Genomic DNA, 27,325 nt, shown 5'->3' with positions numbered 1-27,325 from the left:
TTGGAACCACTTGGAGAAGCTTAATGCACAACATTTCTCCAGCTGCAGGCTATTGTGTAATGTACTTTCTTACATCACACTTGTTTTTTAAGACCAGTTGTTTTTTTATTAGCGATATCGGCTAATATATTAAAGTGTAAGTGCAGTCTCTCAATGTCTAGGTCATTTTTGAAAAACTCCGTTGATTTTTTTTTTCCCAAGTCTGTTTTACCTCTGTTTACTAAAAACAAGCACTCTTGTTCTACTGCAATGACCTGTGTGATTCCAGTTGAAGCAAACTGCTCACTAATGCAAGATTGCACCGTTTCACAAACTTCAATGTAAATAACTTTGTACTATTCCTTTGGCGTTTTGAAAGTGTACGGTGAGCTGGCTTCGTTGTTTTCTTACTTCTTTGGTATACTTCAATTTCAAGGAAGCAAAGGATCATCAACTTGTGAAGGTTTTTTATTGTAAACACAGTTCCCAAAAGTGTTCGGAACTATCATGTCTTCCATTCAATATACAAATCAAGCCCTCATATATTTTTTCCATATCAGCAACACTTAGATGAGGGCATTGAATTTTTTCATTGACATCCTCTACTGGGTTCATTACATGGCAATAAAGATGTAAAAAGAACATTGACTCAAGGTAGCTGCACATTTGTTACCTGCCACTGTTTTATCCTCTGTAGAAAATGTTTAAAAAAAACTAGAAGTTCTTCAAAGTTCTTCACTATTCTCAAGATACTAGAAGCTCGCATAGTCCATAGAGTCGGGCAAAGGGGTCATAGACTAGCTTGGTCGTCGCTGCTCTCAAAGCGTATCCATCTGATAAGTCCCATCGTTTTGTTCGAGACACTTACAGTGATTATTAAGTCCTTGGCTAAAGCCATAATATCCCTCATAGACGTAAGATGGCGGAGACTGTCTACAACTGCCAAGTCTAAACTGTGAGCAGTGTAGTACACATAACATGCCTTTGGTTGTATATCCAAAACTAACTTTTTTTTGCTCCTTTGAACTTACCTCTCATATTCGAGGCTCCATCATAGCACTGTTCTCTTAAGTTATTCATTGACAATTGAAGACGAGCAAAAAGTCTTAAAATACTAAACAGAGTTTGTGATTCAGTGTTGGGGGTCTCGTATAAGCCAATAAAGTCTTTGTTGATGTTTAAGGGATCATCAACAGTACAAATACAAAATGTCAGTTGTTCGTGAATCGAAGAATCACTTGTCTCGTCAACCATAGTAGAAAAATGTTCGGTCTTCTTGACTGAAGCCAATAACTTTCTCAACACAGACTCTCCTAGTAGATCAATGATCTCGTTTTGAACATCGTGGGACGTCCACTTATACCCCGAATGCCCTAACCGATCTTTAAACTCAGGTATGTCATTCTTTCGGAGTTCCAACAACTGAAAGAAATTTGAGTTTACATCTTTGTGCCTTCTAATTGCTAGTCCTTGTCGGCATAGAAATTGCACAGTAGTAAAAATTGCCTCAAGAGCTAAACTGCCTTTCTTCATATCACTATCTAACTGTTCATTCAATTGGGAGGCCAAACTTCGGTTAGTGATAGAATTTAGTTTCAGAACATCTTCTTCATGCATAAACGTATTTTCATGAAGATGGAATTTTTCCAAAACCTTTTTCCAGTTAGAAAACCCTATAGAAGTAAATGCATCATCCTTTTTTTGAAGAAAATTGTAATAGATTTTTAGCATCTGTCTCTTTGCAGGTTTTGCAAAAATACTTTTTCAGTAGATGCTTCAATTCTAGCCATGTATATTTGATCAACCAAGACTTCTGAAATGATCTTCCTTTACTGGATTGTCAATATTTTGGCTGTGAACAGTTCTCACCTGAAGATGAAGCAATTGATGACACAACAATTGTTGGAGGTTGACTTGCAGTATCAGCAACTTACAAGCGCATGTTTTTTATAATAAATTTATCGATTATGAACTTAATTCACAATACACTAAAAGACTAAAGTTAACGAATAAAATATAGTCATATAAAATAGTCCACTAGACACTAAAGTCAGAACACTAAACACTTCAGCAGCATGCACTGAACGAAACTATCCACACTGAATGACTGTGACAGCAGGATGGGCTTTATGTAGCCGCAGTGTTGTAATGTCTCGAAGTGTCAAGGCAATGCGAGGCAAAGAGTTCCAGCACTTCTGCTCCAGTCCTTTTGATGTTGCCATGGCCACAGCGCTGGCCTGCTGACACCAGCTTTTACCCGAAGGTACCGGGACAAATTCTAAATGTGCCCGCAGCACCGCAACAAACACTATCACTGGTAGCGCATGTACCTGGTATTCCAATGTATTAACAGTGTCTAAATTTCTAATTTGCAACCCACTTGGTAAATCATTAGTCTTCCACAAATAAAATATTGTTCTGGGTTCAGAATCTAGTAATCTTTTTTGAAAGATGACATTTTGGCTTTTGAATGTTACCTTTACTTAACAAGCAACATTAATATTTGTACATGGTATCCACATAAGTACAAGCACTTTTATTGCAAACCTGTTCAAATACAACAAGAGTTTGTAAGATGATAGAATTTAGTGCTATTTCCTCCTCTGTTTCACAAAATTGTCAAATTTTAAACAAAACATGGCTAGTTCATAGCTTCTCAAGTGGCTCAAATGTCACCTAATTGTTCAAGCAATGTCAGTACTGTATCGTGCGCTTTGGTGTGTCGGGAAGTGTTGAACCTGTATTATTTGGCCAGCCCTGCATTTCTGAATCTGTATGTGACCTCCATAGCCAAAGTTTCATCTGTAAATGGAAGACAACCCTATATACTCCATTAAACAACACAAAAATATTAACCTGGGCCGGCCGGAGTGGCCGTGCGGTTCTAGGCGCTACGGTCTGGAGCCGAGCGACCGCTACGGTCGCAGGTTCGAATCCTGCCTCGGGCATGGCTGTGTATGATGTCCTTAGGTTAGTTAGGTTTAATTAGTTCTAAGTTCTAGGCGACTGATGACCTGAGATGTTAAGTCGCATAGTGCTCAGAGCCATTTTATTAACCTGGGCAGCAGTAGTTAAATCTGTGAATATAAGATGGCCTTGTATTTTTTTCGTACTACTAATTCTCACTTTCTGTACATACAATCAAATCATTTTTAATCCTGTTAATACTATTTTTTATTGTTTACCATATTACAGTTGTTGACACTTCTTAGGTTCCTATTATTTAAAAAAATACTATGTTGTCTAAAGCCCTAGTCTGATGTAAGAGAGGATCTGAAGGCCCCAATATGATCAGCTTAAATAAATAAATACAATGGACGGATAGGTACGGCTTTGAATCTAACTCTTCACTGCATTTTTTTCTCTTGAGACACCTTGCCTCTTCAGTTCTTTTGAGCTCACCAACAAATTCAAATCCTTCTGCAATCACAGTTACCTTAAATTTCAACATCACCTTACTAAGACTTTTAAATAATGCTCAAGTTACCAGTGTAATATTTATTCCAGTTGTCTGAGTGGAAAATTTACTACATGTATTAATTTAAAGCGGCCCATTGAAGCACCTAAAATTCAGAACAAGTTCTGAAGACCACTTATAACACTACTGCTCCGCTTGTTATACCGACATGCAGTTTAACCTTGTGACGACAATGTTTATTTCTGTCACAAGGCAGCAGTAAATGTTACCCTCTGAGAGGAGTTTAGAGAATTGACTGGGTTTGCCTAATGGAAAATAGGCAACAAACCTTAATTTCGTAAGAATAGCTGTAGGTAGTTAACAGAAAGAAAATAATTTTGAAAAAAGTAGCAGTAACAGATTACTGTTAACTGAAATAGTTATACGGTCACCAGCCTAATTAGGCATAATAATGTAAAAGCATTACTTCTAAAGAACCTAATTTTACTAATTCAAAACGAACTTTCATTAAATTGTTTTCTGTGAATTGCAGTGAACACACCCAGATGGACAAATTACACAGTGGTCAGCACCAGTTGTCACTTTAGCAGTTAAGCGTTAACAAGATTTGCAAATGAGCCCTTTTTCTTGTTTACTTTAACCATTACTTTTTCCTTTAACTAATATAGCCTAAACTTGCTCTTCACAACCCACACAGGACCAGATAGCACATGATAATAATAGAGTACAATTAATACACACATTTACTACTCAAAAGCAATAAGGAGACACAGTATACAAACTTTCTACTTTTGCTCCTCAGTAAAGTTCATTTTCTAGTTAATTTTCGAAATACTCAGACATAAATAATCTCTTTTATATGTCTGAAAAAAAAAGTAAATTTCACCGTGCACATTAAGAGTACTGACATAACTTTGCCACACATCAATAAAATGCACTGTGAAACTGTTAATGCTTTTTATGCAAAGGACACTCCCGGATATCATCACTTAAAGGAGAGGATCCTACTTGAATAAGTGCACAAGATGGACACATTGTTCAAACACATTTAGAGTATTAGGATTATATTTTCTCAGAACCAAACACAACATTACTGGTTCATACAGTAATACAGTTCTGACCTTTCGTATGTGTGACGAAGTGGTTGCGCAATTGTGATGGCGAGCATGTGGCGGCTAGGTGGTCTTTCCATTGGCAATAATTAGCTCTATTTACTTCTTCTTGGCATTGCTAATATTTTTAGAGCTTTACCCAAATCGAGAGCACCATTTTACAGCCGTGTATTAAACCCGAGGCCTTTCCATCTCAGTTGCAGTACTGTAAGCCTTGCTCAGCCCCTGCACTGTTCACTCATTGGGTACTGGTTGCCGACTGACCACTGTGGTTTCTCACTTGCCGCCCAGACTGAGTGCCATATCCACCTTTTCCTAGCAAGCCAACTCACTTCCGTTGCAGAGGGGAACTACTTTGGGTTTCTCTTTATACATTACAAAGTCCCTTTGTATGAACCAGTTATTACCTAGTTGCCAGCAAACATATTTTAAAAAATCTCATTATTTAAACATATTAAGAAGTCAACACAAATATACATAATTAAATACCACTTCTCTCCAAATAATACAAAGAACTTAACTTGCAAAGAGTAAACATGCCACACTACCTTTCCACTTCATAGACCAAAGACATTTCATAATAAAGAATATATACTTGACATTATGCAGAATTAATCAGTACAAGTTATTTACAATATTGATTGTAGTGTTACACACTATGGTATTCATTTTCTGCTGTATCAGAAAAGTTCACAATTTTGCTTAGGTGCGACCATTAAGCCCCACAAAATACAAATAAATAAGAACACGGAGTTCCTTGTATTACACAAAACTGCAAAAAATTAGTTTCTGAAGAAATTTCCTGTTCAAAATTGTTTGTGCATGCCGTTTTTGTACAGTTGGTTTTTGTATTATTACACAAATAACATTTTTTGTTTTTTTTTATTTACCCAGACATATTTTGACACCTACATGTCATTGGTTCTGGGTCAAATTTCTTTCTGTAAAATATAATGCAAAGTTCATACTTATTTATCAACTTTAGGCCTAAAAACTATAACATGATTATTTTATTTATGTTGCTCAACTGAAAAGGCTTTTTCATGTCTTTTTTGTCATTTTGGTAGTATGCCATCTGCAAAGCAGTCACAAAGAAATTTTGTTTATTTTTGAAATCCTTTTCCTGGGTAGCTTTATATTAAGATGGTGCACAAGTTCGTAACATTTTTGTTTTAGATGTTGGTAGTGCAGTTGATGTGGGTTTATTTATCAATTGTCATTTTTCATTTGTAGTTCACTGTTCCTATTTGAGTTTACGTATTGTAATTTTGTAATTTGGAGATAGTGAGTGGAGCTATGGATGCTAGAAAATGGATTGCCAAGTGGAGAAATTGTAACATTCCTGACACATTTTTCTGTTTGACACCAGTAGAGGCGTGCCAGCAGCGGAGGCAGCCAGAAACACTTGCACCATGTATGAAGATAATGTCATTGGACAGAGTATGGCGAGAAAACGGTTTTCTCATTTCAAAGACGATAGTTTTGATATTAGTGACTCTCCATGTTCAGGAAGACCTACTGGGTTTGGTGAAGATAGTTTAAACACATTAATCCACAGTGATCAGTGTACTCAAGAACTGGCAAATGTGATAAACCATGATCATTCCACAATTGTGACATTTGCATGCAATGGAGAAAGCTTCAAAAATTGGATGTATGAGTACCGTATGCTCTAAGCCAAAATCACAAAAATTGGTGGTGGCCATATGTGAATCCCTGCTTTCTTGTCATAAATTGGCTTGTGAACAACATGAAACATTTCTGTCCTCTATTGTTATTGGTGATGAGAAATGGTGTCATTATCCAACATAAAGTAAAGAAAAGAATGTTTGAGCCCGACCATAGCAGCAACTCCTTGTACAAAGGCCTGTGTGCATCCACAAACCATAATGTTATGCATCTGATGGAACAGCGATGGTGTAGTGTATTATGAATTGCTTCCCCAAGGTGTAACCATCACTGCTGACATTTATTGTCAACTGAGATGTCTTGCAGAGACAGTCCAAGAACAACGACCAGGAAGACTGTGTGAAGTGATGCTACTCCATAATAATGCGCGCCAGGATTCTGCTAGATTGACAAACACTATACAGGAGTTTGGTGGGAAGTCATTCCGCACACAATTTTTTTTCACCTGATTTTGTACCCTCAGATTTTCACCTCGTCCTCTCTCTATCAAACAGCCTTTTAGAAACTTCTGTTATGGATGAAAATGCGCTCCGAACATGACTCAAGGAGTTCTTCGCCTGAAAACCACGCGATTTCTATAGTCGCAGAATCAAAAAGTTACCCGGACTTGGGCACACTGTTGTAAATAGTGAAGGAGAATATATTACAAATGACTAAAGTCATGTTTGTTAAGCTTATGGAAAATTGCTACAAACTTGTTCACCAACCAATTATATGTTAGCATACTTACATTTTCTGGCATGTTGTGTGTGTCTGATGAATATTGTATTGCTATTGTGTACACTGATTTGTTGCCATTTTTTCATATAATTCCAGTCTCACCTTTTTTCTACACACATCTTTCACGAAATGTAACCTGCACAGATACTTATTTCTCCATAGTTATTGAAAGAAGCTATTTTATTTGGGTGCTCACTTGTTAATCATTTTGCTTACCTTTAGTCTAATACTAATTTTGGATGTTTCGTGAACATTTAAGACTTTCCTTCTGTGTTTCATTGTTTTTTTGTCTGTGGTAGTTCTCTTATACTGTGTGTTTTTATAGAGACTGTTGCTTTCTCTGAGGAACTTACCATTTTCAATATTGTTTGGTGGTTTTCTTGTATGAAATGATAAGTAAAATTAGTTGTATTGTCACCTTTTAAGGCACTTATGTGTTCAGAATATCTAGTTTTAAAATTTCTGCACGTGTGGCCTATGTAGACAGATTGGCGTGAACTACAACTTAACTGATAATATTCCAGTTTTGGAGAGTTTGTTTGTGGAGGTGTTCTTAATGTTTAGATTTTTCTGTACTGTGTTGTTCATGTGGAATGATATTTGTAGTCTTTTGTATCTTTAGAATGTTCTCCACTCTGTGGGCATTTTTGTTGCTTATATGTATGTGGAATTCTGTGTTCTTTGTAAGGTGTTCCTGATTACCTGAGTTTGTCAAGCATTTGTGTCCCTTGCTCTTTGTTGTGGCCGGTAATTTGTTCAGTTTGTTCGTTTTTAATTTGCTTTTTTATTTTGTTGTTCAGTTTGTTTATTATTTGTGCATTGAACCCATTCCCCCTCTGTCTGGTGTATTATGTAGGTCATGTGTGTAGCTGAGTCTGTCCAGTGGAGTTCTGTTGAGACTGTGTAGCACACACCTGAAACTTGGAAATTTGTGTGCTTGGGGATGATAGGAATAATTGTGAATGGTTGTACTTGTCACTGTAGGTCTCATGAATATTCCAAAAAAGCGCTGGCAGGTCGATAGACACATAAACAAACACAAACATACACACAAAATTCAAGCTTTCGCAACCAGCGGTTGCTTCATCAGGAAAGAGGGAAGGAGAGGGAAAGACGAAAGGATGTGGGTTTTAAGGGAGAGGGTAAGGAGTCATTCCAATCCCGGGAGCGGAAAGCCTTACCTTAGGGGGGAAAAAAGGACAGGTATACACTCGCACACACACCCATGTCCAACCGCACATACACAGACACAAGCAGACATTTGTAAAGGCGAAGAGTTTCGGCAGAGATGTGAGTCGAGGCGGAAGTACAGAGGCATAGATGTTGTTGAAAGACAGGTGAAGTATGAGCGGCGGCAACTTGAAATTAACGGAGGTTGAGGCCTGGTGGATAGTGAGAAGAGAGGATATACTGAAGGGCAAGTTCCCATCTCCGGAGTTCTGACAGGTTGGTGTTAGTGGGAAGTATCCAGATAACCCGGACGGTGTAACACTGTGCCAAGATGTGCTGGCCGTGCACCAAGGCATGTTTAGCCACAGGGTGATCCTCATTACCAACAAACACTGTCTGCCTGTGTCCATTCATGCGAATGGACAGTTTGTTGCTGGTCATTCCCACATAGAAAGCTTCACAGTGGAGGCAGGTCAGTTGGTAAATCACATGGGTGCTTTCACACGTGGCTCTGCCTTTGATCGTGTACACCTTCCGGGTTACAGGACTGGAGTAGGTGGTGGTGGTGGGAGGGTGCATGGGACAGGTTTTACACCGGGGGCGGTTACAAGGGTAGGAGCCAGAGGGTAGGGAAGGTGGTTTGGGGATTTCATAGGGATGAACTAACAGGTTACGAAGGTTAGGTGGACGGCGGAAAGACACTCTTGGTGGAGTGGGGAGGATTTCATGAAGGATGGATCTCATTTCAGGGCAGGATTTGAGGAAGTCATATCCCTGCTGGAGAGCCACATTCAGAGTCCGATCCAGTCCCGGAAAGTATCGTGTCACAAGTGGGGCACTTTTGGGGTTCTTCTGTGGGAGGTTCTCGGTTTGAGGTGATGAGGAAGTGGCTCTGGTTATTTGCTTCTGTACCAGGTCGGGAGGGTAGTTGCGGGATGCGAAAGCTGTTTTCAGGTTGTTGGTGTAATGGTTCAGGGATTCCAGACTGGAGCAGATTCGTTTGCCACAAAGACCTAGGCTGTAGGGAAGGGACCGTTTGATGTGGAATGGGTGGCAGCTGTCATAATGGAGGTACTGTTGCTTGTTGGTGGGTTTGATGTGGACGGACGTGTGAAGCTGGCCATTGAGCAGATGGAGGTCAACGTCAAGGAAAGTGGCATGGGATTTGGAGTAGGACCAGGTGAATCTGATGGAACCAAAGGAGTTGAGGTTGGAGAGGAAATTCTGGAGTTGTTCTTCACTGTGAGTCCAGATCATGAAGATGTCATCAATAAATCTGTACCAAACTTTGGGTTGGCAGGCCTGGGTAACCAAGAAGGCTTCCTCTAAGCGACCCATGAATAGGTTGGCGTACGAGGGGGCCATCCTGGTACCCATGGCTGTTCCCTTTAATTGTTGGTATGTCTGGCCTTCAAAAGTGAAGAAGTTGTGGGTCAAGATGAAGTTGGCTAAGGTAATGAGGAAAGAGGTTTTAGGTAGGGTGGCAGGTGATCGGCGTGAAAGGAAGTGCTCCATCGCAGCGAGGCCCTGGACGTGCGGAATATTTGTGTATAAGGAAGTGGCATCAATGGTTACAAGGATGGTTTCTGGGGGGGTAACAGATTGGGTAAGGATTCCAGGCGTTCAAGAAAGTGGTTGGTGTCTTTGATGAAGGATGGGAGACTGTATGTAATGGGTTGAAGGTGTTGATCTACGTAGGCAGAGATATGTTCTGTGGGGGCTTGGTAACCAGCTACAATGGGGCGGCCGGGATGATTGGGTTTGTGAATTTTAGGTAGAAGTTAGGCGTGCGGGGTGTCGGTGGGGTCAGGAGGTTGGAGCCAGGTGAAAGGTTTTGTAGGGGGCCTAAGGTTCTGAGGATTCCTTGAAGCTCTGCCTGGACATCAGGAATGGGATTACCTTGGCAAACTTTGTATGTGGTATTGTCTGAAAGCTGACGCAGTCGCTCAGCCACATACTCCCGACGATCAAGTACCACGGTCGTGGAACCCTTGTCCGCCGGAAGAATGATAATAGATGCTCTGAACAGCCGGTGTGGATGTGGGAGAGGAAAGATTGAGGACTTTTATTAAGGATAGGAGTTGACGGGTGTGTTCATTGGCTGAGTTGATGTGTAGTTGAAGGATTAGGTGGGTGAGGACAATGAATTGTTCAGTTTGGAATTGGTATAGGGACTGATAGAAAGAAGGGTTGCAGCCAGTGTGTGTGTGTGTGTGTGTGTGTGTGTGTGTGTGTGTCTAGCAAAGTGGTAAGATGGTGCAGTTTTTTTAGTGGTGTAATTGGGCTGTTGTGTTTATGTATTTTTGGCAAACTATTTAGGATTCTTTTGCTTCTTACATTTTGCTTGAGCTTTTGTAATGGAAACTTTGAGAGTTTTTGTAAGTTTTTGTATGTTTCTTTGGTACCTTGTGGTGGGACCACTGATTGGTTAAATTATGTTCTCTTCCATGAATTCTTTTGCTTTGCTGATTTATTCTGCCTCTCACAAGGACTCGTGTATTCCCTTTCCCTGCCTTGGTGATGACTGCTTTATGTTCTTGTAGTATTTTTGTTTAGTTTTCTGGTTATGTTTTGTTTTGTTTTTGTATTAATGTGGGTTTTATTCCCGTCTCTTCTGCTCCAGCTCCCTTCTTCAGTTGGCACTGAATTCTGATTTTTCCAACTTTTCGTCTTATTTTATTGTGTGTTGTTTCTGTGGCCAGGTTTTCTATTTCCTGTGTGATGTGTTTGTGTTTGTTATGTTTGAGCTCCTTTTTGAGTAATTGTCTTTCTTGCTTTGTTAATTCTGTGTCAGTTAAATTTACATGTCTGCCATGGTACTTGTGTTGGGTAACCATTCTGTCTTCTTTAGTCATTGTTGTGTTTGATTTCGTGATGTGATTCAGTTTTTTGTTTCGTGTTTCTTCCTTCTTTTTCATTAGTGTTTCTGTGCGTCACTTGATTTCTTTTTTGTGCGATGTCATTAAAACGGGCAGATGTCTTTATGAGATTAGCTAATTCAAAATGTGTTCTATATAACTGAACATAGAGCTACTGTTTTTTCAGCATGTAGGAATTTCATCTTGTAACCAAATGATTTTTTTTTTCTTTTGGCTACTTGTGCTGCAGATGACCTGCTGTTTACATTGACTTTTACAAAACCAGGAATTCTATTATTACTCAGAGTTAGTTAAACTTGATATAGAGGAGAGTTTTGCTATGGTATATTGATAATTTTCACTTATGGACCGTCTGACAGCAACTGAATAAAACACAATTTTAGTGCCATATGCGTTTCGCCTTTATTTTCTGCAAGGCATCATCAGTGGCCTGGAATATGTACATATGTTAGCTATTTTATTTACATTTTTGTCACTGTGCCTATAGGTTATAAACAGTTCTGGTGGTTGGTATTTCCTATTAAGTAGTAATGTTTTGAACTGTACTTACAGGTTGCGTAGACAGTTTCTTACATATTACGCTCCTGTTTCATTTTTGGTGTTGTTCTTCTTTCTATGGGCGCCAATTTGCTGTTTTTTCCACATTCCCAACACTATGCACTGTTCGCTTGTTTTGATGCAATGTTTTGGTTTCTGTTGCCGACTGTCAAATGTTTTTGCCAAAGATCAAATATTACTGCCAAACTTATGAGTGTAACTATTGAAGTATCTGTGGTCTATTTGTGTATGCATTTGTGTGTGTGTGTGTGAGTGTTTATTGGCGTGGTATTAATTTAATTTTATTGTATTTATTTATATTTGTTTTTGTCCTGTGTGTGTGTGTGTGTGTGTGTGTGTGTGTGTGTGTGTGTGTGTGTGTGTGTGTGTTTTGGTGTGATATGTATTTTTTGTGCTGTGTGTGTGTGTGTGTGTGTGTGTGTGTGTGTGTGTGTGTGTCTCTGTATTTTGGTGTTATGTAATTTTTTTTATTTTTTATTTATTTAATTTTTTTTTTTGGGTTGGGGGGGGGGGGGGGGAGTCTGTGTGTGTGTGTGTGTGTGTGTGTGTGTGTGTGTGTGTGTCTGTCTGTCTGTCTGTCTGTATTTTGGTGTCAATATGAAAAGGTTAAAACAAAAGTTAACAAACAACAACGTATTAATAACGAGCAGACAAGGGAAATGTAACAGTACTCATGGATAAAGAGCAATACATCACAAAAACCAAGGAATACATAAACACCAACGCAATACAAAAACTGAAGTCAGATCCAACTACACGATTCCAGGCAAATGTGAAACGAACACTGAAAAACATTGAACACACACTCACAGACAAACAGAAAAACTACTTAACACAGAAAAACCCACAAGCACCAACACTCCGCAGCCAACCGAAAGTACATAAAGACGGAATGCCAATGAGACCAGTTATCAACTTCAAGAAAGCCCCAACATACCGCATAGCCAAACACCTCCAAAAGTTAGTTACAAAACACTATAAAGTAGAAAACAACAGAACAGTGATAAACACAGGAAACCTAATAGAAAACATGCAGAACATACAGGTACCACACACAGCATCACTGATTTCATTCGATATAGAAAATATGTATACCTCCATCCCTATCACAGAAACAATAGAAATCATAGAACAAAATCTCTCATCCCACAGCAACCTCACCACAGACGCAATAAAAGAAATAACAGATATGCTCAGACTGAGAACTGAACAAAACTACTTTCAGTTTGAGGAAAAATATTATCTACAAACTGATGGACTGCCCATGGGATCCCCAATACCAGGAACACTAGCAAACATTTTCATCAGTCACCTCGAAAATCAGATATTTGATGAGATAACCACAAATGAAAGTTTCAAAATCATATATTGGTACAGATACGTGGATGACATTATCTGTCTGGTAGACGAGCCAAGTGTAAAAATAGATGAACTCCAGTCAGAAATAAACAAAGCTCATAAGAACATAAAATTCACACTTGAAAAAGAAAAAGAAAATCAAATAAATTTTCTTGACATTACAATTAAAAAAGAAAATGGAAAACATACATTTAACATCTTTAGAAAACGAACAGCCATGGACACAATAATACATTCCACATCCAACCACCCCCAAAGCCAGAAACTTGCAGCACTAAGACACATGTTACATAGATTAAACGGAATCCCACTCAGCAAGAGAAACTATGAACAAGAAATGAACACGATCATACAAATAGCTAGGAACAACGGGTATGACACACATGTGGCACACAGGCTCAATCAAAAAATAAAAACACAAATAAAAAACAAACACAACATTTCCACAATACAAAAGAACTCACAAGCTGAAAACTTACAAACACACTCAACAAACACACACAATGACAACACCACACAGAAAAGAACCAGATGGTACACCATGACCTACACACACAAACTAACACACAGAGTTGCAAACATCCTAAAGAGACAGGGCTTCAAAATAGCATATAAGCCTGGGCAAACCCTTCAATCACACCTAAGCCAGCCAGCTACCAAGAGGGACAAATTCCAACAATCAGGAATATATAAACTTGAATTTCAAAGTTGTGATGCAGTATACATAGGCATGACATGCAGGAATTTTGAAACAAGATACAAAGAACATATCAGATGTTGGAAGTATGAAACAAACCATTCCACATTTGCAGAGCATTTAAAACACTACAACCATCATCCTACAAACATGGAACAAGAAATGGAAATAATGAGAATAAGCAACCATGACAAACATCTTATACAAATGCAAGAAAACTTCCACATCCAGAAAGCCATAGCAGAAAACAAACATGTGATAAATGAACAAACACACATCAGCACAGGCTCCCTACTACACTTAATAAAGGAAATGATAACATAAAAAATATATATATATAAAAAAAAAACAAAGATGAGGTGACTTACCGAACAAAAGCGCTGGCAGGTCGATAGACACACAAACAAACACAAACATACACCCAAAATTCAAGCTTTCGCAACAAACTGTTGCCTCATCAGGAAAGAGGGAAGGAGGGAAAGGCGAAAGGATGTGGGTTTTAAGGGAGAGGGTAAGGAGTCATTCCATTCCCGGGAGCGGAAAGACTTACCTTAGGGGGAAAAAAGGACAGGTATACACTCGCACATATCCATCCACACATACAGACACAAGCAGTATTGACAGTCGGCAACAGAAACCAAAACATTGCATTAAAACAAGCTAACAGTGCATAGTGCTGTGGAATGTGGAAAAAACAGCAAATTGGCGCTCATAGAAAGAACAACAACACCAAAAATGCAACAGGAGCATAATATGTAAGAAACTGTCTACCCAACCTGTAAGTACAGTTCAAAACATTACTAATTAATAGGAAATACCAACCACCAGAACTGTTTATAACCTATAGGGTCAGTGACAAAAATGTAAATAAAATAGCTAGCATATGTACATATTCCAGGCCACTGATGATGCCTTGCAGAAAATAAAGGCGAAACACGTATGGCACTAAAATTGTGTTTTATTCAGTTGCTGTCAGACGGTCCATAAGTGAAAATTATCAATATACCGTAGTATTACGCGCAACTGAGGAGGACAGGACCACAAAAGTTGAAGGAGAGTTTTGCGTAACTGTACTGTTACATCCTTGAGTTATTGTAGAACTTTGAGGGAAATGCTTGGCATCGCTTTGAGAGAATCATCTTGCTTACATTGGAAGCTCCTGCTAAGGTTTTTTTGCAATTTTTAACTTAGGTTTTCTTGTACTCTGCCTATGCAAAACACAATATACACTCCTGGAAATTGAAATAAGAACACCGTGAATTCATTGTCCCAGGAAGGGGAAACTTTATTGACACATTTCTGGGGTCAGATACATCACATGATCACACTGACAGAACCACAGGCACATAGACACAGGCAACAGAGCATGCACAATGTCGGCACTAATACAGTGTATATCCACTTTTCGCAGCAATGCAGGCTGCTATTCTCCCATGGAGACGATCGTAGAGATGCTGGATGTAGTCCTGTGGAACGGCTTGCCATGCCATTTCCACCTGGCGCCTCTGTTGGACCAGCGTTCGTGCTGGACGTGCAGACCGCGTGAGACGACGCTTCATCCAGTCCCAAACATGCTCGATGGGGGACAGATCCGGAGATCTTGCTGGCCAGGGTAGTTGACTTACACCTTCTAGAGCACGTTGGGTGACACGGGATACATGCGGACGTGCATTGTCCTGTTGGAACAGCAAGTTCCCTTGCCAGTCTAGGAATGGTAGAACGATGGGTTCGATGAAGGTTTGGATGTACCGTGCACTATTCAGTGTCCCCTCGACAATCACCAGTGGTGTACGGCCAGTGTAGGAGATCGCTCCCCACACCATATTGCCGGGTGTTGGCCCTGTGTGCCTCGGTCGTATGCAGTCCTGATTGTGGCGCTCACCTGCACAGCGCCAAACACGCATACGACCATCATTGGCACCAAGGCAGAAGCGACTCTCATCGCTGAAGACGACACGTCTCCATTCGTCCCTCCATTCTCGCCTGTCGCGACACCACTGGAGGCGAGCTGCACGATGTTGGGGCGTGAGCGGAAGACGGCCTAACGGTGTGCGGGACCGTAGCCCAGCTTCATGGAGACGGTTGCGAATGGTTCTCGCCGATACCCCAGGAGCAACAGTGTCCCTAATTTGCTGCGAAGTGGCGGTGCGGTCCCCTACGGCACTGCGTAGGATCCTATGGTCTTGGCGTGCATCCGTGCGTCGCTGCGGTCCGGTCCCAGGTCGACGGGCACGTGCACCTTCCGCCGACCACTGGCGACAACATCGATGTACTGTGGAGACCTCACGCCCCACGTGTTGAGCAATTCGGCGGTACGTCCACCCGGCCTCCCGCATGCCCACTATATGCCCTCGCTCAAAGTCCGTCAACTGCACATATGGTTCACGTCCACGCTGTCGCGGCATGCTACCAGTGTTAAAGACAGCGATGGAGCTCCGTATGCCACAGCAAACTGGCTGACACTGACGGCGGCGGTGCACAAATGCTGCGCAGCTAGCGCCATTCGACGGCCAACACCGCGGTTCCTGGTGTGTCCGCTGTGCCGTGCGTGTGATCATTGCTTGTACAGCCCTCTCGCAGTGTCCGGAGCAAGTATGGTGGGTCTGACACACCGGTGTCAATGTGTTCTTTTTTCCATTTCCAGGAGTGTAGTTCATTTTATTTACCCTGACACATTTCAATGCCTGTGTGTCATCTTCTGAGGCTCAGATTTATTTAGGAAAGTATAATAGTGAGTTCAGGGATGTTTATTAATTTTAGGCCTAATAACTACAAGTGTTTTGTTTGGATTCTTCATCTGAAAAGTGTGTTGCTAGCAAAAATGAATTTTTACAGATTGGTTTCTTTATGCCTTTTTTCTCATTTTTGAGAGCGTATTGAGGTATAACATGTCTTTCAAAGAGTGAGATTTTCCATGTCCTTGATATCCATTGGCCGATGAAAGATCTTCTTGGGTTAAGGAAGTTAGTAAGTAGGAAGCGCCGTACTTTCAGGAATTTTTTTGGTGGTTTGTACAGATTGGAATTGTACCAATCCTGTGCTATTGGTGATGCAGCCCATGGACTGGTGCTTCTACCTGCTGAGTGGAGTTTTTTCTCCATAGGGTGGCAAGGGAAGGGCATGAAGCACATGTGACCTCCATAACACCAATGAAATCATTGCAGGATTGATGATCAGATTTTATTGTACTATTGTTCTGAGTCTTGTGTGAGACAGATGTATGACAACATCTTGCTGGAATGTAACACATGGGACAGTTGATTCATTAAGAGAAGTAGTTCTACATTATAGGAAATAATAAAGAGTTCAACTTGTCTGAGTGTGTCATTTCACTGGAACAAGAAAATTCTCTTTTAGCATCTTTGATGCAATGAATTTAAGTCCACGGGGGAGAAGCTGTGTCATGTTTCAAGGGTACTGAACAGCAGGAGCCTTTCATCACTGGTATTGCATGAAGACAGCGAGAAAAAGTAAGAGAAGAAAGAAACTTAGCAAGATACAGAAGTTACAGATTGGCTGTGGCTACTGAACTGTTTCAGTAGCCTATTCATAACATCACCATTAGGGAAATAAAGACCAAGAAGACATCCCAGTATCATCTGCAAAGTAGTCATGAAGAAATTTTAGTATTTTTGAAATACTTTTTAAATGAACTTAGTATTATATTTTACAGATATTAATTTGATCCACACAAGATGATATTTAGTTGTCAAAATATGCCTGGGTAAATAACAGGAACTAATTTGTGTTTTTCTTAAGGCAAAGCTTTAAAAAGAGCCAAATTTTAAATTGAAAATACTGTAAAAACATGAACAGGTGCTTTCAACCTGAGCAAGATGGGCCTCTTTCATCCTTTTATCATAATTTTCATTTCACACGTGGCAAGTGTAAATAATGATACTGAATTCAGTACGCGTAATTAAAAGTCCCCTTTTATATCTAAATGATGTGACTTACCGAACGAAAGTGCTGGCAGGTCGATAGACACACAAACATACACATGAAATTCAAGCTTTCGCAACAAACTGTTGCCTCATCAGGAAAGAGGGAAGGAGAGGGAAAGACGAAGGGATGTGGGTTTTAAGGGAGAGGGTAAGGAGTCATTCCAATCCCGGGAGCGGAAAGACTTACCTTAGGGGGAAAGAAGGGGTATACACTCGCACACACATGCATATCTATCCGCACGTACACAGACACAAGCAGACATTTGTCAAAATGATATATTTTTCCCACGTGGAATGTTTCCCTCTATTATATAAAAGTCCCCTTTTGACGTACAAAGTCTCAGGCTTCCCGCCATATAACTTGACAGTTTTCCATTTAGAACCCTAAGGAGTCTTTGTGCACCATACGGGTAGTTAACAAATGGCATCGAAATACCACAGGCATGTTGCATAAAACTAAGTAATGTTTTATGTATTCTTATTAGCTTGTACGATGACTTTAGGTATGTGACAATCTTTCAGTGTATGTTAATGCTTTGTAATGCGACATCAGTCCATGATTGTACCCAGGTGTGTCCACATGTTGTCAAGGATGTTTAGAGTATGCTGCAGTCATTTGACCGGGGAGCCCCTACACATCCTCCACACAGTCCCAATCTCTCCATATGTGATTTCCATATTTTTTCAGAGCCTTGAAGAAAGACATTTGTGACCATTGATTTACTTTGGATGAAGATGTGCACACCTGGGTACAGCGCAAACATTTTGCTAAGAGGACATTGACTGTCTTGTTCGCAGTGGTATAAATATATTAACAGTTATGACGATTACTTGTGAAATAATTAACTATTTACTTAATGTTTTCCATCTGACTCATTTTCATTTGTTTCCCCCACGTATTAAAAACTAATTGGAGCCACCGAGGTAAAAATTTTACCAATATCAGAAGACAGCGAAGATACAGGATGTAATAGAGAATTTTCATATCACTATGATCTGTGTGATTGTAATTAGTATGTAGTTAAGAAATTACAGTACAGTGATGTGTTGCATAATAATATTCAATCATCATACATAAAAATGACGAAGGTTTTTGCAACTATTCCCATTTCATAGTTTGCATTAATTTTACAATGTACAGCAAGCAGAACTGTCAGTAAGGCAAACATGATATGTGGGATAACAAGAGCAAGCATTGCATTTTTATTTTCTCAGTTGTTATTGTGCACTGATTAATTTAAAACTGTGTATATTTTTCTATTCTGTACACATAAGATGGAATTTCACATTTTTAGTGTATGATGCTTGTTGCAGTTTAAGAAGACAGTATCCACCATTATCTTTGCTGCAGCTTCAGAAACTGTTAGACACTGATCGTCTTGATAGCTCTCAACCAATTGATCTGACTGCTATTTGCAATACTGGGCTGTTTTCTATTGTCCCAGATCAGCATCACTATGGCTTTCAGTTAACAGATGAGGTGAGAGGAACTAAGTATGAAAATTCTTTCTTTCAGCTAACACTGTTTGTGTAGAGCATTTGAAAAAAAAGTTTCCAACACACTTACCAATTATTTATTAAATTTCCAATTTCTTAAATACTCTACATAATATTATCATAGACAGAATTAAAACTGTAGCCAGATGTGTGTGTTAACTATTTCAATAGTGTGCCACTTTAAAACATATTTTGAGAATACTGCACACTGATTTTTCTGACCGCAGGAGAACATTTTCAGTTTACTTACTGCTGGGAACGGAGATAACGTTTCATGCAATATAATTTTAAATGTGTAGGTGAATATTAATTCTGACATCTTGTATACAATTGAATCTGATCAAAAGTCAGTCACAGATATTGTGTGTAAATAAAACGTAACATTCCATTTCAATGCCAAAATCCTTTCTTGTCCTTCATGACCACTGCATTGCACACATTATGCCTTTCCATTGATCAGTCTCTAAGACTCCCATAGCTTTGCTGGTGATGTGAAATAGTTCATAGATTGTCAAATTTCTTGCCATAACTATTTTTGGTCTTTCTGATAATGAGCTAAGCTTTTGCCAGAGCAATGTGAAATGCTGCAAGATTGTCATCAGATGGATAACATTGGAAATTTCACAGTGCTGCTCCCCTGTTACTGACCCTGGAATAGGCCATCTGCCAAGTTTAAGGGAGTACTTCAGGATAGAAACATATGCAGCCCTGTGGATGACAGTAGTTGTATGTTCTATCATTTCCTGCTTGTGTAGTATTTAAGTCTGAATACAGCCAAGTGCTGTAAAAGTGTCAATTTGGCTTTAACATCCATTTAGATGGCTTGTTAGATGGTGTTGCTTCACCTGGCTGGTGGATCCGCAGGGGAAAATGGTCACTAGGGTGCAAATCATCTTCCATTTCCCCACGGGGATTATTAACTAGCACAGGATAGCAGATATCACTTACCACGAGGAAACTCTCCATTAACTGTGCAAGAGCAAACAGTCAAATTCTTGGCCTGGAACACAGGCAGCATCGACATGAATGAAGCTTTATTTCACACTGGCAAATGTTGTGCAAAGATGAATTCAAAGAGTCAGCTTGATATGCAGATTAGTTTTGTTTGTATGGATTTTCAGAATAGTTGTGTGTGTTTCTTTCAAATGGATTCATTGGGATACTTCACTTTACTGTTGATAAAAATTATTCCAGAGCCTTATGCCAAAGCTTTATAAGAAGTTTATAACTTCATTTTCAATAACTATGACATAGTTAGCTCACTTCAAATGCAGTATTACTTCTCTCAAAAATGATTTATAGGAGGAAGTTCCAAAACTGTAACCATCCATGAAAACATTGAGAAAGTGCCCAGTATCATATTAGACAAGGTAGAATGTAAAGGTGATTGTACAAACTGACACTGAAGGCATATCAGAAGGATGAAGATGGTCACTCTGCATGACAAATCAACTTTCAGAAAGCTTTGTGCAAGCTGATTACCCCATCAGTTGAATGCTGACCACATAAACATTTGACAATAAATTTCTTGGCAATTTTTTGAGACACACAAAAAAATTATAATTTATTCTGTAAGTTCGTTTTTAACTCTGGATCAGATTTGGGTTAACCACTTCACCAAAAGCAAGACAGCAATAAAAACATTGCAGGAAACTCAATGGCCCTGTACCAGAGGGGATGAAGTTGATTCCTTCTCAACAGTTATGGCCAGTATTTTGTAACTCCTGTGTATCAGAAGGGTAAAAGAACAGATCTGCAAAATTACAGATCTATATGCTTAACATTGGTGTTGCAGAATCCTAGAGCATATTCAGAGTTCAAATATAATAAATTTCCTGGAGGCTGAAAGGACAAATCAGCACAGCTTTAGAAAGTGTTGCTCATGTGAAACCCGGCTTGCTCTATTCCCTCACAATATATTGCGAACTATAGACAAAGAGCAGATTGCAGACTTCCAGATTTCCGAAAAGCATTCAACACAGTACCCCATTGCGACAAGGGTAACATCAGGAATGCTTCAGGGAAGTGTGATAGGACTACTGCTGATTTCTATATACGTAAATGAAATGGCAGACAGAGTGGGCAGCACTCTACAGTTTTTTGTTGATGATACTGTGATGTACAGGAAGGTGTCAAAGATAAGTGACTGTAGATTGATACAAGATGACCTAGACAAAATTTCTACTTCATGTGATGAATGGCACTTGGCTTTTAATGTAGAAAAATTTAAGCTAATGCAGATGAGTAGGAAAAACAAACCCATAATGCTCAGGTACAGCATTAGTAGTGTCCTGCTTGATGCAGTCGTGTCGTTTAAATATCTGGGCTTAATGCTGTGAGGCAATATGAAATGGAACGAGCATGCAAATATTGTGGTAGGGAAGGCGAATGGCCGATTTTGGTTTATTGTGAGAATTTAGGAAAGTGTTGTTCATTGGTGAGGAGACTGCATATAGGACACTAGTGCAACCTATTCTTGAGTACTGCTTAGGTGTCTGGGATCTGCACCAGAAAGCATTGAAAGAAGACATTGACACAATTCAGGAGCAGGCTGCTAGATTTGTTACTGGTAGGTTCAATTAGCATGGAAACATTACGGATATGCTTTGGGAGCGCAAGTAGGAATCCCTGGAGGGAAGAAGACATTCATTTTGAAGGACATTACCGAGAAAGTTTATAGAACCGGCACATAAAGCTGACTTCAGAACAATCCTACTGTAACTGACACACATTTTGCATAGGGACCACAAAGATAAAAGAAATTATGGCTAATACGTAGGCATACAAACAGTCGTTTTTCCCTTGCTCAATCTGCGAGTGGAACAAGAAAGGAAATGACTAGTTACAGTACAGGGTACCCTCCGCCATGCACCGTATGGTGCCTTGCAGAGTATGGATGTAGATGTACATGTAGATAAATACTAAATGTAATCTTCTGACTGACTGCCCTGCAAAGATTAAAATCATGCCTGAAAAATACTGCCAAAGTCTCCTGAATCAACTTTGTGGAAGAATGAATAAACCTGGACTCTCAGTGGAAAAAAATAGGACAACATCTGCTCATAAACATGCCTCTACAACAGGAAACCTTAGGTATTTGCTGTATGAATTGGTGAAACATCTGTATTAGACAACAGATATGACCATCTCTGCTATCCAAAATTCCTATTTCTACATAAATTTATGGCTGGAGAAGTTTGGCAGCTCTAGATGAGTACATTGTAGACCTAGAAACAAACTTCATGGGTGGAATCTAGCCACTAGACAAATTTTGGACAAAGTGCATTGATATAAAATGTAAATATGCATAATAATAAGAGCATTTTTGGTCTAAATCAGAGTACTTAACCATCAGCTTGAGAAAGTTTCGCTTTGAAGTTTTTAATAATGAGAGGAGAAGCATGTAAAGTAGTCACAGCCACTGACATAATAGCTTTAATAACAAGCAGAGAATGGGACAAAAGCAGAATAACAACTACAAATAAAATTGTAAAAGAATGATAACTTATCTGTGAGACAGTTCAGTGTAACATTCAATTAGTTTGCTGTCAACTCAGGAAAGCAGTTACAGGGTGTATACACGGACAAGAAAAAAATATTCTTGAATGTTTCCCAGATCTCCCAGTTAAAAATACACTTTTTTCCAGAGTGAAAGTACCTTTTTTCCATGTTAAGTGACAATATACTTACCCTCAGAGCTGTAAAACTTATCAATCCTTTGAATGCTAAAGGTTTTATACACCTGTGTAGAACTACCTGGCATTTTCGGAAGTGAAACCCAGCAAAAAACAACATGTTTTGGAAAGATCTTTGATGCACAGCAATACGCACACTGCATACTTTTGTATTACAGACGTATAAATACAAATTCCACCAAATACAACACAGTAGATTCTGAAAAACTGCAAAATTGTGTTGTCATAGCTTATGTCACATGACCTCACCAGCCAATGACAGTGGATAATCAGAGCATAGAACATGTGATGTAGTCAGCTCATTGCAACATCACTGTTAAGTAGCATGAACACACAAAAGGACAGGACATGTAATGTAGTCAGCCAATAGCAACATTCTTGTTAAGTAATATCAACAAACGATCAGGAAATGTTAATGGTTTAAATTAATGTAATACAGTATAGACAAAAGAAAAGCTAAGCTTTCACATACAATATTGTTAAATTGTTAAATCTGAGCCCAAGAGGGTAATCAATAAGCCAAAAATTGATTATTTTAGGACACTCCTCAGACATTCACTGGACTGATGTTTACAGTGCTCATGGTATGAATGAAAAATATAACACTTTTGCTAATAAAGTGCTTACCTTATTCGAACTTAATATGGACATCAAAGCAAATATATTACAAGGAAAAGATAGTCATATCAGATAACAAAATAAAGGCAATATGGGATATAGTGAAGGAGGAGACCAGTAGAACCAGACATGGAGAGGAACAAATAGCATTAAGAATAAATTATACTGTGGTGATAGATGTGTATAGTGTTGCAGAACTTTTTAACAAACATTTTGTAACTGCTACTGAAAAGATGGGGTTGTCAGGTTCAGTAAATGCTGCTATGGAATACCTCAGACCAGACATTTCAAGTAACTTCCATAATACGAATTTGATCCTCACTACCCCAGCACTAATAATGTCCATCATAAAATCTTTAAAATCAAAAACATCTAGTGAGTATGATGAAATATCAACAAAGTTAATTGAAGAATATGATTCTGAACTAAGTAACATATTAAGCTATCTGTGTAACCAGTCGTTTATCAGTGGAATATTTCCTGAATGGTTGAAATATGCTGAAGTTAAGCCACTGTTTAAGAAGGGAGATAGAGAAATAGCAGCAAATTTCCATCCAATTTCACTGTTGCCAGCATTCTCAAAAATTTTAGAAAAAGTAATGTACAATCAGCTTTATAACCATCTTATCTCAAATAACATACTGTCAAAGTCACAGTTTGGATTTCTAAAGGGTTCTGATATTGAGAAGGCTATCTACACTTACAGTGAAAATGTGCTTAATTCATTAGACAAAAAAATTGCAGGCAATTGGTATATTTTGTGATCTGTCAAAGGCATTTTGACTGTGTAAATCACAATATCCTTTTAAATAAATTAGAATATTATAGTGTAACAGAAAATGCAGCAAAATGGTTCAAATCTTATATCTCTGGCAGGAAACAAAGGGTGTGATTAGGAAAGAGACATGTATCAAGCTATCAGGCATCATCCAACTGGGAACTAATCACATGTGGGGTGCCACAAGGTTCCATTTTGGGGCACTTACTTTTTCTTGTGCATATCAATGACCTTTCATCAGTAACATTACCAGATGCCAAGTTCGTTTTGTTTGCTGATGACACAAACATTACAATAAATAACAAATCAAGTGTAGTATTAGAAAGATCAGCTAATAAAATATTTGTGGACATTAATCACTAGTTCGTAGCCAATTCTTTGTCACTAAACTATGAAAAAACACTCTACATGCAGTTCAGAACTTGTAAGGGGTGTCCCACGAGTATATGCCTAACATATGACGACGAGCAGATAGAAGAAGTGGACAGTGTTAAATTCTTGGGATTACAGCTTGATAATAAATTCAACTGGGAGGAGCACACCACAGAACTGCTGAAGCGTCTTAACAAATCTCTATTTGCAATACGAATTGTCAGACAAAGGGGATATAAAAATGAAAATGCTGGCATACTATGCTTACTTTTATTCCATAATGTCATATGGGATTATTTTTTGGGGTAATTCATCAAGCCAAGCTAAAGTTTTCTGGGCACAAAAACGTGCAGTAACAGTTATATGTGGTGTGAACTCAAGAACATCCTGCAGAAGCCTGTTTAGGGAACTAGGGATACTAACTACTGCTTTCCAATACAGGGTGATTCAAAAAGAATACCACAACTTTAGGAATTTAAAACTCTGCAACGAAAAAAGGCAGAGCTAAGCACTATCTGTCGGCGAATTAAGGGAGCTATAAAGTTTCATTTAGTTGTACATTTGTTCACTTGAGGCGCTGTTGACTAGGCGTCAGCGTCAGTTGATGCTAAGATGGCGACCGCTCAACAGAAAGCTTTTTGTGTTATTGAGTACGGCAGAAGTGAATCGACGACAGTTGTTCAGCGTGCATTTCGAACGAAGTATGGTGTTAAACCTCCTGATAGGTGGTGTATTAAACGTTGGTATAAACAGTTTACAGAGAATGGGTGTTTGTGCAAAGGGAAAAGTTCGCAGCCCAGGAAAATCGACTCGCAGAGCTAGCAGAGAGCTGCAAATTCCACAATCAACTGTATGGAGAGTCCTACGAAAAAGGTTAGTTATGAAACCTTATCGTCTGAAATTGGTTCAAGCACTGTCTGCAGCTGATAAGATTAAAAGAATCGATTTCTGTGATTTTATCCTTGCTCAAATGGAAACAGATGAATCTTTCGTTTCAAAGATTGTGTTTAGTGATGAAGCAACTTTCCACACTAACGGGAAAGTCAACCGTCACAATGTCTGTATATGGGGCACTGAGAATCCGCGGGAAACAACTCAGTATGAACGTGACTCGCCTAAGGTGAACGTTTTCTGTGCCATTTCAGCCAATAAAGTTTTTGGTCCCTTTTTCTTCGAAGGTGCTACTGTAACTGGACTACAGTATCTGGAGATGTTAGAGAATTGGCTGTTCCCTCAGCTCAAACAAGAAGCACAACAATTCATATTTCAGCAGGATGGAGCGCCACCACATTGGCACTTATCTGTCCTTAACTACCTGAACGTCAACTGCCCGAGGCGATGGATCGGCCGCCAGGCAGCCCGTGACAGAGCACTTCATCACAGGCCTCCAAGAAGCCCTGATCTTACCCCCTGCGATTTTTTCTTATGGGGGTATGTTAAGGATATGGTGTTTTGGCCACCTCTCCCAGCCACCATTGATGATTTGAAACGAGAAATAACAGCAGCTATCCAAACTGTTACGCCTGATATGCTACAGAGAGTGTGGAACGAGTTGGAGTATCGTGTTGATATTGCTCGTGTGTCTGGAGGGGGCCATATTGAACATCTCTGAACTTGTTTTTGAGTGAAAAAAAAACCTTTTTAAATACTCTTTGTAATGATGTATAACAGAAGGTTATATTATGTTTCTTTCATTAAATACACATTTTTAAAGTTGTGGTATTCTTTTTGAATCACCCTGTATATTTATTCCTTGATGAAATTTGTCATTAAAAATATCACTTTTTCAAACCAACAGCTCAATTCATGGAATCAATACTAGAAATAAGAATAATCTTCACAAGGATTTAAAGTCACTTAGTCTTGTACAAAAAGGTGTGCATTATTCAGGAACACACATTTTCAATAACTTACCAGCAGCCATAAAAAGCTTAACAACCTACTCCATTGATGAATTTCTCAGTAAAACCAACTGATTTGTGTGTGTGTGTGTGTGTGTGTGTGTGTGTGTGTGTGTGTGTGTGTGTGTGTAAAAAGTACAATATAACTTCTGCACAAATTCAGTGCAGTAATGTGTTCATTGTAAATAAGTATTATAGTAGTTGTATTACATGTTTATCACCTCATAAATAAATAAATAAACTTTTTTATTTTAAGTTCAGTGCATTAGTATTTGTAAAATGACTCTTTCATATAGTGTTCATTAAAAAATGACGATCATTCCACTTGGAACCTGTGGGATGGTACATTAGTTTATTTTAGTTGTAAATATTTGTCATGTATTGTTTTTCTGACATGTTCTACATCCTGGAGGACCTCCTCACTGCGGATCAATTGGAATGAAAGTCAATCTAATGTAATCTAATCAGTCTTTTTTAGCATATGCTATTCTTTAAGATCAAACACAAATGTGCCAGAAAGTATTAAATACTGGTATAAATTGCTGGTCTTTTGGACCTGAAATTTTTCTAAGTGGCTAGCCCTCAAAGTGGTTAGTTTTGAATGAGAGTAAAACATTCCATGATTTAAGAAATTCATCGCTGACTACCATATGTAATATAGTTCATCTTGCGTAAAAGGAAATTTACTTCAAAGGTAATACTTCTCAAACCACCATTCGTAATATTTTCCCATGACCTGTTAAAAATGTAAACAGTTGTAACATCATGCTCATCGAAAGCAGTTTGTTGCTACAAAGTATTGTATAGTCTTCTTCCTAAAGCCTTTGATAAATTTTGTTGTTGGCAGACACTTGTGTGTATACTGTGTTCTCTTGTTGTAAATGTTGCATCTTCTTTGGAACTAAAACTTTATTTTGGTTTTATTCTCTTGTTCATGTT

The 27,325-nt window shown here is 38.9% G+C and overlaps 1 protein-coding gene across 1 annotated transcript in view; it reads left to right on the top strand.

The window, feature by feature from the left end:
• LOC124616676 (39S ribosomal protein L15, mitochondrial) overlaps positions 1-27,325 on the top strand; it is a 61,034-nt gene that overhangs the window by 10,048 nt on the left and 23,661 nt on the right. The window contains exon 3 of the mRNA XM_047145005.1: positions 18,840-19,005. Within this exon, the coding sequence (XP_047000961.1) occupies positions 18,840-19,005 (166 nt within the window). The remainder of the gene's footprint in view (positions 1-18,839; positions 19,006-27,325) is intronic.

This window comes from Schistocerca americana, chromosome 5, assembly GCF_021461395.2.
Source record: "Schistocerca americana isolate TAMUIC-IGC-003095 chromosome 5, iqSchAmer2.1, whole genome shotgun sequence".
Classification (NCBI taxonomy): domain Eukaryota; kingdom Metazoa; phylum Arthropoda; class Insecta; order Orthoptera; family Acrididae; genus Schistocerca; species Schistocerca americana.
The sequence above is the reverse complement of the archived record's forward strand: the minus strand, read 5'-3'. Positions and strand labels throughout refer to the sequence as shown.